Source organism: Maylandia zebra, linkage group LG3, assembly GCF_041146795.1.
Source record: "Maylandia zebra isolate NMK-2024a linkage group LG3, Mzebra_GT3a, whole genome shotgun sequence".
Taxonomy (NCBI): domain Eukaryota; kingdom Metazoa; phylum Chordata; class Actinopteri; order Cichliformes; family Cichlidae; genus Maylandia; species Maylandia zebra.
Window position 1 is genome coordinate 8,185,052 of NC_135169.1, and position 17,266 is coordinate 8,202,317.

Here is a 17,266-nt window from a genome sequence, read left to right on the forward strand (position 1 = left end):
ATATTTAGTCAGCTTCCTTACTGATATAATTTGTAATAAAAATAGTGAACAGATTTCTGATATACTATATACTATAATATCACATCATGAATTTTTTGTTTGTTTGTTTTTAAATAGAGACATTCACTTAATTTAAATATTTTCCTTTTCTTTATAGATCGAGAAGATCATATTTTTATAACTCTTTTTGAACAGTTTTATGTTTGGACATTGCTTTAATTCCATATTCAGTTTGTTCCATAGTTTCACTCCATGAACAGAAACACAAAAGCCTTTTCTTGTAGTACGTACCTTCATTGTTTTGAAGTTACAAAAACCCCTTAAATTATAACTTCCTTCTTTCAAAAAAAAACATACTCTGAATATTACCTGGCAGTTCTTTATTTTTTGCTTTGAATAGAATTTGTGCTGTTTGGAATTTCACTATATCATCAATTTTCAATATTTCAGACTGCAAAAATAGTGAGTTTGTATGTTCCCTATAACCTGCATTGTGGATGATTCGAATTGCTTTCTTTTGAAGAGTAAAAAGTGAATGTAATGTGGTTTTATAGTTATTGCCCCAGACCTCTGCACAATAGCTTAAGTATGGTGAAACCAGTGAACAGTAGAGAATATGAAGTGATGTTCTGTCGAATACCTGTTTTGCCTTGTTTAGTACTGCAATGCTTCGTGATACTTTGGAATGAATATATCTTATGTGAGCTCTCCAGTTAAGTTTTTCATCAGTTAACCCTTAACCCTGGTAGTTTGCCCTGGTTCAGCTTTGACAAAGTTGTCATCTTGTACCCTGTCAGAGCCCTGTATGCTTGCAGAGACCCCTACAGTAGGGCAACATGCAAATGTCCAAACCTTTGTGTTTTAGCTTTATTTATGTCTTACACAGCATCCAACTCTTTAGCTGACTTAATAACTTCAGCTAACGTGAACAGTTAGTCTAATTCATTGGTGCAGCATTACTGGATCACCTCTGTTTGAAGTGATATAACGTGATGTACAACTATCACTGAAACAGCAAACTTTGTAAATAAACAAACAACACTTCTCACAAAATGTGTTCTTTATACCTGACTGTATACCTTCAAGCCTGTAGTTATATTTATTATCAGTTAGAGCCCCTCCTCATTGTTCTTCTTTGGTGCAACCCTATAAATACAGTGTACCCCTTTTGCCTCTCCCCTTTTCTACAATTCCCCAGTGGGAGACGTGGGTAATTCGTATGGGACTCATGGAGCATCTCTCTATGAGCACTCAGTGCTTTAAACAGTTCGTCCCAGTTTAACCAGCAGCCTTCACACCACACATCACGCAGACATGGAAACTTCAAACCCTCAGACTGAAGACACCATCGGAAATAAATAGATTGTGATGAAGATGAAGAACTGGAACAGTTTGCTGTGGTTTCTTCTGTTCCTGTCAGAAATAAGAGTCTGGCAGCACTTTGCTCTCCTTCCACATGTTTAAGGAGGAAGTGAAGACGAGTGAGTCAGTCGTCTTCCTCTGTGGGCCCAACATCAGGCAGCAGCCACGTATTTGTAAAAACCCAGCACACTGCTTCAGAAACACTGAGTCCAGGTGACCAGAGTCATGTGATCAGTGAGGTCTTCACTCAGGACGTCACTGCTTCAGGACCTGATTCGGAGGTTTATAAGGACGTGGATCATTGGTGTTGTGTGAGAGCTGGTGAACCATGGGGAACATAAATAAAAACCAGGCCATCAGCAATTTACCTCTCAGTTCTAAAACCTACATAATACACTATACATATAGTTATATGGGTTATAGTATGTTATAAATAAATGTAGCTTCACGCTGCACTTCATATGTTTTTCCACTAGATGGCAGCACAGAGGCCTGTGTTGGAAAGCTTTGAGTAATGAAGCGTTTTCAATCCAAGCTTCAGAAAGCTTCATGTGATCATCAAGGAAGCAACCAGGAAATATCTGCTGTGTGTAAAAACAGCAACACAAGAATCCAGGATGAAGACAAGAAACTCAAAGCTCACACACAAAACAGGCGGAGCTAATTTTGTGACGTGTTTCTGTAAAAACACCACAGAAGTGAATCATCAAAGTTTCCATGTGAGCTGATGATGCTGCTGCAGAGTTTCTGTGAACCTCCTGTGACCCCGCCTCCTCATACAGAGACATCTTATTGGCTTTATTCATTCTGCTCAGCACAGACGTGCTGCACCCTGGATCCCAACAAGAGCTCCAGTTGGATCCAGTTTGATCCAGTTTCTGCAGTAAATCTAATGACGGGCGTCTGTCTCTCCTTAAACTTTTCTGCCCACAAGGAGAGCTCTGCCTCCTGCCGCTCACGGGTCGTGTCATTCTGTCAGGCATGTCGTGTGTGGAGGTGAGGAAGACATGACCCAAACGCTGGACTCACGGTGCAGGATAATGGTGTTAATGGTGTTTTATTGTAGGTAGGCTGGATGAACAGAACATGAACTGAAATGACTGACTGGGTGACTGAACTGAACATACATGCGGAGAGACAACATCAACATCAATGACACAACAAAGAACTGGAGGAAACTGAGGACTTAAATACACAGACTGATGCGGATGATAATGAGAGACCGGTGAGTACACAGCTGAACATAATCTGGCTAACGACATGAGAGACGAGCTGATACGGGAAAAACAGGAAGTGAGAACAACATTGATGTGGCAAAATAAACTGAACATGAACAAACTGAAATCACTGGGTCAATGACCCAGCAACCCTGACAGCTGCATTGCTGGCTGATCCCAAAAGGTTGATTCTGCTCATCTGGACGTTTTCAGTGGGAGAAACATTTGGTCACTGATCCAGGTGACTTCTTCAGTCTTAGCTGACTGCAGGTTTCCAACCTTATAAACAGCACATTTGCACAATAATTGAAACTAGCAGCAGTGGTACCTGATATATATTATAGTAATAAAATACATAGACATATATAATACATACTAATGATGAAGGAACTGAGCTCACAGTCCATTTTTCATTTAGTGAACTTCTCAGTTTATTTTGGGGGGCTCAGAAATGCTCACTCTGTTTGTACATCACTTATTGTCAGCAATAGACTCATTCTGCTTTGTGGAAATAAACATGTGACATTATTTCCTGTGTTTTTGATGCAGCGTTTTATCAAACTAGAGCTGCATGATAAACAATGAAACGGCTTCTAAAAGTTTGACGTCAAAGAATAGAATGAATAGAATGCCTTTATTGTCACTATACAGTTGTACAATGAGATACAGAGCATCTCTGTCACCAAATTCCAGCACATTCTTCACCAGGACCCTTTGTGATATTTTTCATGTTTCATACAAACTAAAGTGATACACAACATACGCAGTGCTAAACACAGATATTTACATGTTTCTAAGAGTTTGATAACGAAGCTGTTACCAACATCCTGCACCATGTTCTTGGTCTTGTTCAAAATGGGAAAAACACAAGACTAGTTTCAAATAATCAGCGTCTGCTGTTTATTAGATAAGCCGCATGCATTATGATCCCTCAGTACAATACAATCATTTTCTGCTTGAACTGCATTCAAAACAATTGAGCCAATATTTTCAGCTTATATGGCTGAAACATTTTGAAATGATGAGCTTCCAACAATGAGTAAAAGATGTGGAGAGTTTGGAAACATCCCATTAAGAAAGAGAAATCAAACATTTGGATTCATTTTAATGAGCTCAGACTTGTTGAAAATGCAGAGGAGCTGGTTGTGAACTGAGCTTCAGAGAAAAACAACATATTGATATTCACTCTGAAACTTTGAGTGTAAAAAGACAGAAAAACAACATGTGGATCCTGTAATAATGGGAGCTTCCATCTTTAAAGGACTGAAGAGGAAGAAGTTTACAAGGAATCATGTAGAACAGCTTCAAACATCAACTGATTGAATCCATGAATCTGAAAACGTGTTTCTGAGTGAAAGAGAGACATGTACAGACTGAACTATCTGTTCAACAGTCAGAGTGTTTCTCTAACAGGAGACACTCTTTAAACTAGGGCTGCTCGATTATGGCAAAAATGATAATCACGATTATTTTCACTGACATTGAGATCTCGATTATTTGACGATATTTATTTAACAATAACAACGTGTTGAATAATGACTTTAAAGATTGTCAAAAATAATATAAAATAGTGCAAATACTGATAACAGTGCAAATGTTTGCAAAATAAAAATAAATGAAAAGTATAAACATCTGTGTTTAGTGAACTGTGCAGTGTTGCTCTGTGGTGCAGCTACAACACTGTAGCAAAGTTTACACACTATGTCTACTTGATCCACGTCTGACCCCTCAAACCCATAATGTTTCCACACCACTGAAGTTTTTTTTACCTCTCTTTTCAACCAATGGCAGTCACTCTCCTCTCCAAATAACTTCGGCTTAGCTTTCCGAGCTTCCCTCGGGTCCGCTTAATTAGCGGTCCCCAACCCCCGGGCCTCGGACCGGTACCGGTCTGTGAATCGTTTGGTACCGGGCCGCGAGAGTTGAGGCTCAGGTGTGAAATGTATAGTTTTCAGGGTTTTTATCGGTTTTCAGCGTTATTTTGTTATCATTTTTATCATTTACTCGGTTTTCCTTGGTCTTTTCACGTGTGTTAGGAATAAATTTTCTTTTTTTCGGTACCAGTACTAGTTTTATTTTGTTGTATTTATCCGCGACACCTTAAAGGCCGGTCTATGACAATATCGTCGGGCATAAACCGGTCCGTGACGCAAAAAAGGTTGGAGACCGCTGCTCTTAATTGTTGTGACGCGTGTTCGAAATGCAGGGAGGTGCGCTCGATTTGCCACACGGAGCAGCGCGAGAGTAAAGCACGAGGGAGGGGCTAATAATCGGCTCGGTCATTTTTAATGATCGTTGAAAGCCCAGATCGTAATCGAGATTAAAATTCGATTAATTGAGCAGCCCTACTTTAAACTCAGCTCAGCACAGGGACACTGAGGAACCAAGATACCTGAATCTAAACCCAGGATAAAGAGTTTCAGTGAATGTGGTGCTAAAGGTGTGAATATGAATCAGATTGTCAGAGGAGACTCTGTAGAAGGACAGAGTGCCGGCAGGAACGTCCACATACACCGCTACTCTGTTAGAGACAGAGATGGAGGAGGAGATGGATGTTCCTCTGCTATTGTGCCAGACAGAATGAGGACCATCATCGTAGCAGATCAGGCTCCAGGACTGATCATTGTAACCAAACCAACAATCTTTACTGTCTCCTTTCCTTCTGATTCTTCTGTAACTCACTGACATATAAACCCCTCCTTTCCACTCGACCTCCCAGTAACAGCGACCAGTCAGACCATTTTTACACAGCAGCTGAGGCCAGTAATCAAATCTGTCTGGATGATCAGGAAATGACTGAACCTCCTCCACATGTGCCACCTTCCTGTTGTTGTCAGACAGTTGGAGTTTTGTGTGTACTGTGTTTGCGTCGACTGTGAGTTGACAGGAATCTGATGGAGAGAACAAACACAATCCAGCTGCAGTTATTGATCATCTGTTCATTGATTGACTCCTGACATCAGAGATGTAAATGAGTGATGTGACAGTTTGAAGATGGTTGAATGTGTGCTGCTTTGTTTTCATGAATCACATTAAAAACCCACTTACATTTCCTCAGACCTGGTCTCAACCACTGGACTCCAGCAGGCTCCACCCTGAAAGGAGGGGGGGGGGGTGTCAGACCAGCACAGTCTCTTTCAGCATACACAACTGGACATTACATGGCTCTCATATACATACTGTTAGACACTGATAAAGGAACAGTGCAACATTTTCACGAATACACTTATGAGGAAAACATTGAGACAACAGTTTATCCTGCCCCGGATAGGTTTACTGAGGCCCACAGCCAGAAGAGGGGACATGGGCCCATCCTCCTGCAGGCCCACCACCCGCATGAGGTGCCGTAGGGGTCGGGTGCATTGTGTGCCGGGAGACAGCCAGGAGCAGATGCCCTGGCGGACCGATCCCCGGCTACCAAAATTGGCAATTGGGACATGGAATGTCACCTCTCTCGTGGGGAATGAGCCTGAGTTAGTGCATGAGGTTGAGAGGTACCGGCTAGATATAGTCGGGTTCACCTCTACGCATGGCTTGGGCTCTGGAACCAGTCTCCTGGAGAGGGGGTGGACTCTGTCTCAGTCTGGCGGGCTGGGGTGTGTATGCTACTATCCCCTCGGCTTGCTGCCTGTACATTGGGGTTCTTCCCGGTGGATGAGAGGGTTTGTTCTCTGCGCCTTAGGTTCAGGGAACAAGTCCTGATTGTCATTTGCACTTATGCGCCGAGTTGCAGTTCAGAGTACCCAGCCTTCTTGGAGTCCCTGGGTGGGGTGCTCCACCTGAAGACTCTGTTTTCCTACTGGGAGACTTCAATGCTCACGTGAGTAATGACAGCGAGACCTGGAGGGGCGTGATTGGGAGGAACGGCCTCCCTGATCTGAACCCAAGTGGTGTTTTCTTATTGGACTTCTGTGCAAATCACAATTTGGCCATAGCAAACTCCTTGTTCGAACATAAAAGTGTCCATAAGTGCATGTGGCACCAGGACCCTCTAGGCCACAGGTCGATGATTGATTTTGTAATCGTATCACCAGACCTGCGACCATATGTTCTGGACACTCAGGTAAAGAGAGGGGCTGAGCTGGGGAGGACGCTGGACAGACCCAGTGCGCCTAAACATGTAGTGAGGGTGTGCTGGGAACGCCTCCCAGAGGCCCCAGTCCGTGAAATCTTCAACACACACCTCCGGCAGAGCTTCAACAGCATCCAGAGGGAGACTGGGGACATTGAGTCCTAATGGACCATGTTCAGCATCTCCATTGCCAAAGCTGCAGCATTGAGTTGCAGCCGCAAGGTGGTTGGTGCCTGTCGTGGTGGTATTCCCCAAACCAAATGGTGGACACAAGAGGTGAAGGGAGCCACAAGGCTGAAGAAGGAATCCTGTCAGGCTTGGTTAGCCTGTGGGACTTTGGAGGCAGCTGACAGGTACCGACAGTCAAAGTGGATTGTGGCTGAGGCAGTGGCTGAAGCAAAAATTTGGGTGTGGGAGGAGTTCGGAGAGGCCATGGAAAAAGACTTTTGGACTGCCTCAAAGAGATTCTGGTAAACTGTCAGGCGTCTACCAGTATTGTGGATAGTGTTGGTGGAGCGCTGCTGACTTCGACTGAGAAAATAGTCGGACGGTGGAAGGAATACTTGGACGACCTCCTTAATCCCACTGACACGTCTTCCAAGGAGGGAGCAGAGTCTGGGGATGAGGGGGATGACCCGCCAATTTACGGGGGCGAAGTCACTGAGGCAGTTAAACAACTCCTTGGTGGCAGAGCCCTTGGTGTGGATGATGTCCTCCCCGAGTTCATGAAGGCTCGGGATGTTGTAGGGCTGTCCTGGTTGACACGCCTCTACAATGTTGCGTGGAGATCAGGGGCAGTACCCCTGAACTGGCAGACCAGGGTGGTGGTCCCCATTTTTAAAAAGGGGGACTGGAGGGTGTGTTCCAACTACATTGGGAATCACACTCCTCAGCCTCCCTGGGAAAGTCTATACAAGGGTGCTGGAAAGGAGAGTTCGTCCGCTAGTCGAACCTCGGATACAGGAGGAACAATGCGGTTTTCGTCCTGGTTGCGGAACACTGGACCAGCTCTTTATCCTCTCAAGGATACTTGAGGGGGCATGGGAGTTTGCCCAACCAGTCTACATGTGTTTTGTGGACTTGGAGAAGGCATTCGACCATGTCCCTCGGGGTGTCCTGTGGGAGGTGCTATGGGAGTATGGGGTGTCTGGCCCATTGCTACGGGCTATTTGATCCCTATACAACCATTAAGAGCTCGGTTCACATTGCCGGCAATAATTCGGACTTGTTCCCTGTGGGGGATAAGCTCCGCCAGAGCTGCCCTTTGTCACCAATTCTGTTCTTAATTTTTATGAACAGGATTTCTAGGCGCAGCCAAGTGGCGGAGGTCTTTCACGTAGGTGGTCTAAGAATCTCATCTCTGCTTTTTGTGGATGATGTGGTTCTGTTGGCTTCATCGGTTGATGGCCTCCAGCTCACTCTGGAACGGTTCACAGCCGTGTGTGAAGCAGTGGGAATGAGGATCAGCACCTCGAAATCCGAGGCCACGGTTCTCAGCCAGAAAAGGATGGAGTGCCCACTCTGGGTTGGGGACGAGTTCCTACCCCAAATGGAGGAGTTTAAGTATCTCGGGGTCTTGTTTGTGAGTAATGGGAGAAGGGAGCTGGAGATCGACAGACGGATTGATGCTGCAGCCGCTGCACCAGTCCGTCGTGGTGAAGAGAGAGATGAGCGCAAAAGTGAAGCTCTCAATTTACCTGTCTGATCTACGTCCCTACCCTCACCTATGGTCACATGCTGTGGGTAGTGACCAAAAGAACAAGATCACAGATACAAGCAGTGGAAATGAGCTTCCTCCGACAGTGGCTGGTCTCTCCCTTAGAGATAGGAGAGGGTAGGGAAGTTCAGCCATCTGGGAGGGGCTCAGAGTAGAGCTGCTTCTCCTCCACATTGAAAGGAGCCAGCTGAAGTGGTTTAGGCATCTGACAAGGATGCATCCTGGGCGCTTCCTGGGTAAGGTGTTCTGGGCATGTTCCGGAACACCTCACCCAGTGACTTTGAGGACTGGTGCCAGCAGAACTACCTCCAGATCAACACAAGAAAAATCAAGGAGCTGATGGTAGACTTCCACAACCAAAAACATCCTCTACTTCAACCACTAAACATCCAAGGTATGGACATTTTGAGGCTGTGGTACCTTGGTGTACATCTGAACAATAAACTTGACTGGACTCACAATTTAAAAACCCTCTACAGAAGAGGGGAGATCAGGCTGTACCTGCTGTGGAGACTGAGGTCTTTCGGAGTGAAGGGCCCACTCCTGAAGACCTATGACTCTGTGGTGGCCTCAGCCATCTTTTACGGTGTGGTCTGCTAGGGCGGCAGCATCTCTACTGGTGACAGGAAGAGACTGAACAGCCTGATCCAGAGGGCCAGCTCTGTTCTAGGATGCCCTCTAGACCCAGTGGAGGTGGTGAGTAAGAATGGAGAAAGGAGAATGGTGGCTAAGATGTCATCCCTGTTGGACAACATAGCCCACCCCATACATGGGACCCTGACAGAACAGAGCAGTGCTACCCAAGATGTGGGACAGAGATGGCTGCTACCTTTACAGGGAAAGACTCAGCTGAACATTTCTATCTATTTCACACCTTGGCTCATGTGGTGAGGCACATAATTAATAATGGGTCAACGACCCTTTTTAGGGATAACCAAATTTTAAATTAAATTAAATACCTAAGTCTCTCCAAAATTTTATTTTAGAACTGAAGAAGCTTCTCATATGAAATGTCTGCAAGAAAAAGCCCAGTTGCTCTTTTCAAGCTCCTTAGATTGTCTGTAATGAGCAAGCACTTCCCTTCATTTGTGACATCTGCATGAAACAATCAGGAACTGAATGTAGGACACAGCAGATGTTTTCAACTTTTCCTCCTCTATCAGACATTCTCTCCATACCTGAGAGTGTCTAGTCTCCAATGTGGATCCTTCAGTCCAGCCAACAAACTCTGGACTGAGTCCCCTGGATGATTGTAGCTCAGGTCCAGCTCTCTCAGATGGGAGGGGTTGGAGCTCAAAGCTGAAGCCAGAGAAGTACACCCTTCCTCTGTGATCAGACAGCCTGATAGACTATATAAACACACACAAAAAAACCAATACATTTGTTAAAACTTCACTAAAGGCTTATTTTCAATTATTTTTATGGATAAAATACCCATTCAAATTCAAATTTTATTTGTCACAAACAAATGAATGATAGTCAAATGCCAAGTCCACAAGATACATGTAGACTTGTTGGATAAATTCCATGCACCCTCAAACACCTGAAGAAAACTTTGTGAGATTTGTTTTATTTGTTTAAGAAGAAATAGACAATTTCATCAAATTCTGATATGTAATATTGTAATATTTTTTTTTTATAGACCAAGGAAAACCAGTCATAACAGAGAATTTACACAGTTAGTAGGTAGTGTGCAATTTAGACATTTTTTGTTTGTTTGTTTGGTGTGTGTGTCAGAACAGTTGGACAATGATGGAATGTCACACACACTGCTGTTACGGCTGCCGTCGTGGGCTGGGATTATGACATGTAAATGTGAGTGTGCAGGTGCGCCTCCAGGAGTGGTGGATCCCGAAGATGGTACACCAGGAGTATAAGACGGCGCGGTTGAGGACGGCAATCATCCATCCTCGGTTTTACCCCAACCAGCTGGGGCTGCGACATGCCCTGTGTTGCTCTGCAAGTCATGAGGAAGTTCGAGTGGATCGCCTTTTCAGTTGGGTACAGTTTTCTCATGTTTAGTTAGTCAGGGAGGTAAGTGATTGTTGTTTAGTTATGTTTTTGGGGGCTACGTAAGCAATCGCTCCTCTGAGTTAGCTTCTCTTATTGTTGTTTACCGTTCTAGAAGCCAAGCAGGAATTCCTCCGTGTCAGCCCAGCTGATCTTGTTTTTGGACACACGGTACGCAGGCCGTTGCAATTACTTAAAGAGAAATTATTGTCCGAATCGCATCGGGTGGAGGATAATATGTTGGATTATGTGTGTGCTTTTAAGGAATGTCGTGCAGTTGGCCCGCGACCACTTGAGGCGAGCCCAGGGCATTATGAAAGCACGTTTTGACAAGAAATCCGTGGTTCAGAATTTTGCCCCGGGGGAGAAGGTGCTGGTTTTGCTTCCAGTGACTGTGTCTAGCATTCGAGCTCAATTTTCTGGTCCTTATGAGGTGGATCGGAAAATAAGTGATACTAACTATGTCATTAAAACGCCTGATCGGAAGCGAAAGTTGCAAGTGTGTCATGTTAATATGCTCAAATGTTATGTGTCCAAAGAGCTCGCCACCGGTGATGTAATTTGCTCTGGGCACCACAGAGTACCACCCACAAGACGATGGTTTGATGGAAAAAAGTGGCTGTATACTGGGGGCTCGGAGATTGGAATTGCGAGATGTTGGCCACTTTGGAGTCCTCCCGCTCTCATTTGCCACCCCCTGCTCATAGGGATGTCCTTGCGTTAGTGAAAGCTCATCAACCTTTGTTTTCTGACTACCGTAGGCAAACATCTGTCCTGTGTCACGACATCACGGTGGAAACTGACAGGCCGATAAAACAGCACGCTTATCGTGTAAACACCACAAAGCGGAGCTTGATGCAGTAGGAAGTTGAATATCTCATTGAGCATGGCCTTGCTATTTCCAGTCATGACGCGTGGAGCTCGCCTTGTATTCTGGTAGCGATAGCGGACAATATTTCCAGAAAGTGAATGCGGTTACCAAACCAGACTCGTTTACGCTCCCGCGGATGGAAGATTGCCTCGATCGTGTTGGTTCTGCTCAGTATGTTACAAAGCTGGACCTATTAAAGGGGTACTGGCAGGTTCCATTAACACCTAGGGCTTTGGAGATCTCTGCCTCCAGGGGCGAGGGCACCTAGACCCGGTTTGTAGAGTACGCTTGGGGAGTGTGATCGTGTGTACAACGTCTCTTCATGTCTGTCTCCACGTTGGTTGAGTGTGGAGTAAGTGCATATGAGAGCATGAGGGTGGGAATGGATGTTTGTATCTGTGTGTGCCTGTATGTCTGTGTCTATATGTCAGGTTGGGTGTCAGGCGCCACCTCTCTGGGGACATCTCAGGCCCTCCAAGGTTTGGAGGCCTATCTCCCCCTACCACCACTTCCCCTGCCAGTGGCGGACCCCCTCAGACATCGGTGCGTTGGTGGTTCTTTGTGTCCGGGGATGGGCGTCCAGGTACACACCGGCTCACTCCTTGGCGGCCGCTTATCGGGGCCTGGAGCCTGGGGCTCGCTCGGGCCACTTCGGAGGTGGGGTGCCCCCGGCCTCTCGGCCTGGGGCTCGGTCACTCAGGCGCAGCTGGCTGCCGGCGGAGCTCACGGGCGCGTCACTGCAACTCCCCCTGGCTTCTGCTCCGCGGCTGCTGAGTGAGCCCTCATCTGGGACTCTCCTCAGCTCTTTCCGGGACAGTGGCGCAGCTGCCCCTCTGTTGGTCTTCCTTGGTCTCTTGTGTTCTGGGGGCCTCTGGATGTCTGGAGTTTTGATCTCCTCCACACCTGCTTCACACCCTGGAGGACGGGGCTGTGGCCCCCCCACACCCTCTAGCAGATTATTACATGAAGGAACCTTTTAAAAAAACAAAAAACAAGCGCGTCCATGCTCACAGGTGTACACACGGGTGATCACACCCACAAACTACACCCTTTTTGGCTCCTACCTCAAAGCACACTGTGTTCTGTTGATCTTATGTGCTGCACAATAATGTTTAACATTTAGTATTTACTGTCATATTCCCATATATCATTGTGATGTTGTTTATTCTATTACTCTTGTTCTCTTCTGCTTGCTTTCTTTTATCTTTCTCAGCAGGTGATCCAGGTGATTGATATATGCATTTTTTTTCTCTGCCCGTTCTGTTGGTTTTTGTCTTTTGCCCTTCTCCCCCGTCCCTCTTCTCAGCTGTTTCTCTTTCCCTCTTTCTTTCTCCCCTTCTTTCCCCCAGTCAAGTCTGTCCCGTATTCAGTAAGTGAAAATAAAATAAACAATAAAGGTGAATCAAATGGACCATTACGGCAAGGCTGGGATGGTCAGTTTGGTAAAGTAAATCCGTTGGGCATCTTTCTTTGCCTTTAGACAACAATTCTGATGGCAAAAGAGCCAAACGGGACAGGCCAAAAAAAAAGCACCTGCCTTATGCGGCAGGTGCTGTGTGGAGTGTCTAAGTGCGAGGCATACTTGGACGACGTGGTTGTCTATTTTACCTTGTGGCCTGAACATCTCGCAACACTTTCTGAGGTGTTTGGGCGGTTCAACGATGCCTCCCTCACGCTCAACCTTTCTAAATGTGAGTTCGGGAAGGCTACTATTACCTATTTGGGCAAGCAAGTGGGACAAGGGCAGGTATGGCCCGTGACTGAAAAAGTTCAGGCCGTTGTGGACTTTCCAGTGTCACAAACTCGGCACACGTTGCGTCGCTTTCTGGGCATGGTTCTATCGGGGGTTCTGTAAAAACTTTTGTTTTGATTCAGGGGAACACATTTTTTCCCTTGTAGTTTTGGCATTGGCTACGGTCCACGGTAGCCTGTGTTACTGTTCTTATAAATAAAAAATAAAAAAAACACCCGGTAACCAGATAACATATCGTCTCTGTCTTCTGTCGGAGGGATATTAAAATATGTTATATAGTTTCGTCTGGCTTGATCGCAAATGGTGTTCTATGACTTTTGATGGTTATAACCCTTTATACTTTTTATATATGAAATTTCTGCACAAATTTTGGTCCTATTGAAATGAATATGAAACTACAGTCCATCTAGTGGTATGAATGGCAAACTACAGTCATGGTGCGTTTGGCTTCCTCTAGTGAAAGAAAGGTAAACTATACTCAATAGCAGTACATTTTTGCTCTAGTTAATATTAGCGGCTAAAGTTTTAAATGATTTCTTAAACATGTTGGTGATTTAATGCTAAAAAATAAAAATAAAAAACATTGTTTTTAAGTGTTTTTTGTGAGATTTTAGGTTGTGTTAAGGCAGTACGTCAAAATGAAAAAAACAAAGAAACTGCCAATTTAAACGTGAGGTTGTGTTGAATAGAATGCCAACAAACGAGACATTTTCTTTTAATGTAAAAGAATAGAAAGGTCACATTACAGTTAGTGAAAAATAGCCAGTTACACTTTTGATTTCTGAAGGGTAAATGACTGCTTGACTGTCTGAGTTCTAACCTGAGAGTTTCCAGTGTACAATATGGACTCTCCAGTCCTGCAGACAGAAGTTTCGCTCCCAAATCTCGCAGATCATTGTTACTCAGGTCCAGCTCCATCAGACTAGAGGACGGGGAGGTCAGAATTGAGGACAGAGCCGCACAGCTTCTCTCTGAGAGGTTGCAGCCACTTAGTCTGAAACAATTATTATTGAAAATAGTTTTATTGTTTCATGTAGACAAGAGAAATACACTTCATACAGGGAGTGCAGAATCATTAGGCAAATGAGTATTTTGTCCACATCATCCTCTTCATGCATGTTGTCTTACTCCAAGCTGTATAGGCTCGAAAGCCTACTACCAATTAAGCATATTAGGTGATGTGCATCTCTGTAATGAGAAGGGGTGTGGTCTAATGACATCAACACCCTATATCAGGTGTGCATAATTATTAGGCAACGTCCTTTCCTTTGGCAAAATGGGTCAAAAGAAGGACTTGACAGGCTCAGAAAAGTCAAAAATAGTGAGATATCTTGCAGAGGGATGCAGCAGTCTCAAAATCGCAAAGCTTCTGAAGCGTGATCATCGAACAATCAAGCGTTTCATTCAAAATAGCCAACAGGGTCGCAAGAAGCGTGTGGAAAAACCAAGGCGCAAAATAACTGCCCATGAACTGAGAAAAGTCAAGCGTGCAGCTGCCAAGATGCCACTTGCCACCAGTTTGGCCATATTTCAGAGCTGCAACATCACTGGAGTGCCCAAAAGCACAAGGTGTGCAATACTCAGAGACTGAATGTCAGAAATGTATATTTGTGAATGTGGAGATGTTATATTGGTTTCACTGGTAAAAATAAATAATTGAAATGGGTATATATTTGTTTTTGTTAAGTTGCCTAATAATTATGCACAGTAATAGTCACCTGCACACACAGATATCCCCCTAAAATAGCTAAAACTAAAAACAAACTAAAAACTACTTCCAAAAACATTCAGCTTTGATATTAATGAGTTTTTTGGGTTCATTGAGAACATGGTTGTTGTTCAATAATAAAATTATTCCTCAAAAATACAACTTGCCTAATAATTCTGCACTCCCTGTATCATTTTGTTACAAAAGTCTTTAAAATGAGTACATATTTACTTACAGAGCTTTGTTGGCGATGTTGACCACTGGCAGCAGCCTCAGAAAAGCCTCCTCTGAAGCAGAGTATTTCTTCAGGTCAAACACATCCAGATCTTTTTCTGATGACAGTAAGATGAAGACCAGAGCTGACCACTGAGCAGGAGACAGTTTGTCTGTGGAGAGACTTCCTGAACTCAGGGACTGTTGGATCTCCTCCACTAGAGAACGATCATTCAGTTCATTCAGACAGTGGAACAGACTGATACTTTGCTCTACAGACAGACTGTCATTGATCTTCTTCTTAATGTACTGGACAGTTTCCTGATTGTTCTGTGAACTATTTCCTGTCTTTGTCAGCAAACCTTGTAGGAGAGTCTGATTGGTCTGCAGTGAAAGACCAAGGAGGAAGCGGACGAGCAAGTCCAGGTGTCCACTTGGACTCCGTAAGGCCTTGTCCACAGAACTCTGGTAGAAGTGTGTCTCTGCAGATTCTCTTGTTTCACGTGTCTGGGAGGTTGTTTGCTGTTCTTCCAGCAGATTGACTCCAGAGTTGATGAAGGTCAGATGGACATGAAGAGCAGCCAGAAACTCCTGCACACTCAGATGGATGAAGGAGAACAGTCTTTTCTGGTACAGTCCACTCTCCTCTTTAAAGATCTGTGTGAATACCCCGGAGTACACTGAGGCCGCTCTGATATCAATGACACACTCTGTCAGGTCTGATTCATAGAAGATCAGGTTTCCTTTCTGCAGCTGATCAAAAGCCAGTTTTCCCAGAGACTCAATCATCTTCCTGCTCTCTGGACTCCAGTGTGGATCTGTCTCAGCTCCTCCATCATATTTGATCTTCTTCACTTTGGCCTGAACCACGAGGAAGTGGATGTACATCTCAGTCACGGTCTTGGGCAGCTGTCCTCCCTCTCTGGTTTCCAGCACATCCTCCAGAACTGTAGCAGTGATCCAGCAGAAGACTGGGATGTGGCACATGATGTGGAGGCTTCGTGATGTCTTAATGTGGGAGATGATCCTGCTTGCCTCCTTCTTATCTCTGAATCTCTTCCTGAAGTACTCCTCTTTCTGTGGGTCAGCAAACCCTCTGATTTCTGTCACCATACCAACACACTCTGGAGGGATCTGATTGGCTGCTGCAGGTCGTGTGGTTATCCAGACGCGAGCGGAGGGAAGCAGCTTGCCCCTGATGAGGTTTATCAGCAGCACATCCACTGAGGTGGACTTTCTAGGGTCAGTTAGGATTGTAGTTTTGTGGAAGTCCAGAGGAAGTCGACACTCATCCAGACCATCAAAGATGAACACAACCTGGAAGTCTTCAAAGCTGCAGATTTCTGCTTCTTTGGTTTCAGTAAAGAAGTGATGAACAAGTTCCACCAAGCTGAACTTTTCCTCTTTCAGCACATTCAGCTCTCTGAAAGTGAATGGAAATATGAACTGGATGTCCTGGTTGGCTGTGTCTTCAGCCCAGTCCAGGCTGTATTTCTGTGTTAAGACTGTTTTCCCAATGCCAGCCACTCCCTTTGTCAGCACTGTTCTGATTGGTTCATCTCTTCCAGGTGAGCCTTTAAAGATGTCTTCTTGTCTGATTTTTGTCTCTGCTCTGTCTGGTTTCCTGAAGGCCATTTCAATCTGTCTGACCTCATGTTCATCATTGACCTCTGCAGTCCCTCCCTCTGTGATGTAGAGCTCTGTGTAGATGTGATTCAATAGGGTTGGGTTTCCTGCTTTAGCGATCCCCTCAAATACACACTGGAACTTCTTCTTCAGTGTAGATTTAAGTTTACACTCACTCCAATAGACGTCTCTATTAGAAGTTCCTAAAAGAAAGAATAATTCAATTCAATTTTATTTATATAGCGCCAAATCACAACAACATTCGCATCATTGTACAGCAGAATAGACAACAAATATCAGTCCAGAATTTTTATATTTATGTTTGACTATCACTTTAGGGTTAGACATTAGTAAACAACCTGTTCAACCAGCAGCTTAAATCTTTATAGAAATCCTCTTACTCTTGTGCAGAAGGTCAGCTAGTTCATCCTGCTTCATTCTCCTTAAAAAGTCCAATGTGATCTTCACAAATGCCTCTCTGCTGCTATTCCTCTGCTCCTCGTCCTCACCCACTTTCTCTTCAACCGTTCTCTGACCTTCCAAGTATTTCAGATAATCTGGACTGACAACTTTTTGAATCTTCTTCAGTTCATTCTTCACAAAAGTGATAATGTTGTCCTGCAGTAGCTGGAATAGAGTATTGTGTCAATTAATATGTTACATTACAACCTCAACTGGTGGTGCAGTGGAAGAAGAGAGGAACAATGAACAGAGGGA

The 17,266-nt window shown here is 44.6% G+C and overlaps 1 protein-coding gene across 6 annotated transcripts in view; it reads right to left on the reverse strand.

Annotated features, from left to right (window-relative positions):
* Positions 1–2,985: 2,985 nt before the first annotated feature.
* The window catches only part of LOC112432630 (protein NLRC3-like), a 214,143-nt gene continuing 199,862 nt past the window's right edge, over positions 2,986–17,266 (reverse strand). For all 6 annotated transcript variants that reach the window (XM_076882301.1, XM_076882302.1, XM_076882297.1 and 3 more), the window contains 6 exons: positions 16,951–17,176; positions 14,946–16,752; positions 13,823–13,996; positions 9,547–9,717; positions 5,628–5,674; positions 2,986–5,470 (listed from right to left, as the gene is read on the reverse strand). In XM_076882301.1, coding sequence (XP_076738416.1) covers positions 4,941–5,470; positions 5,628–5,674; positions 9,547–9,717; positions 13,823–13,996; positions 14,946–16,752; positions 16,951–17,176 — 2,955 coding nt within the window. In that variant the 3' untranslated portion in view covers positions 2,986–4,940. The remainder of the gene's footprint in view (positions 5,471–5,627; positions 5,675–9,546; positions 9,718–13,822; positions 13,997–14,945; positions 16,753–16,950; positions 17,177–17,266) is intronic.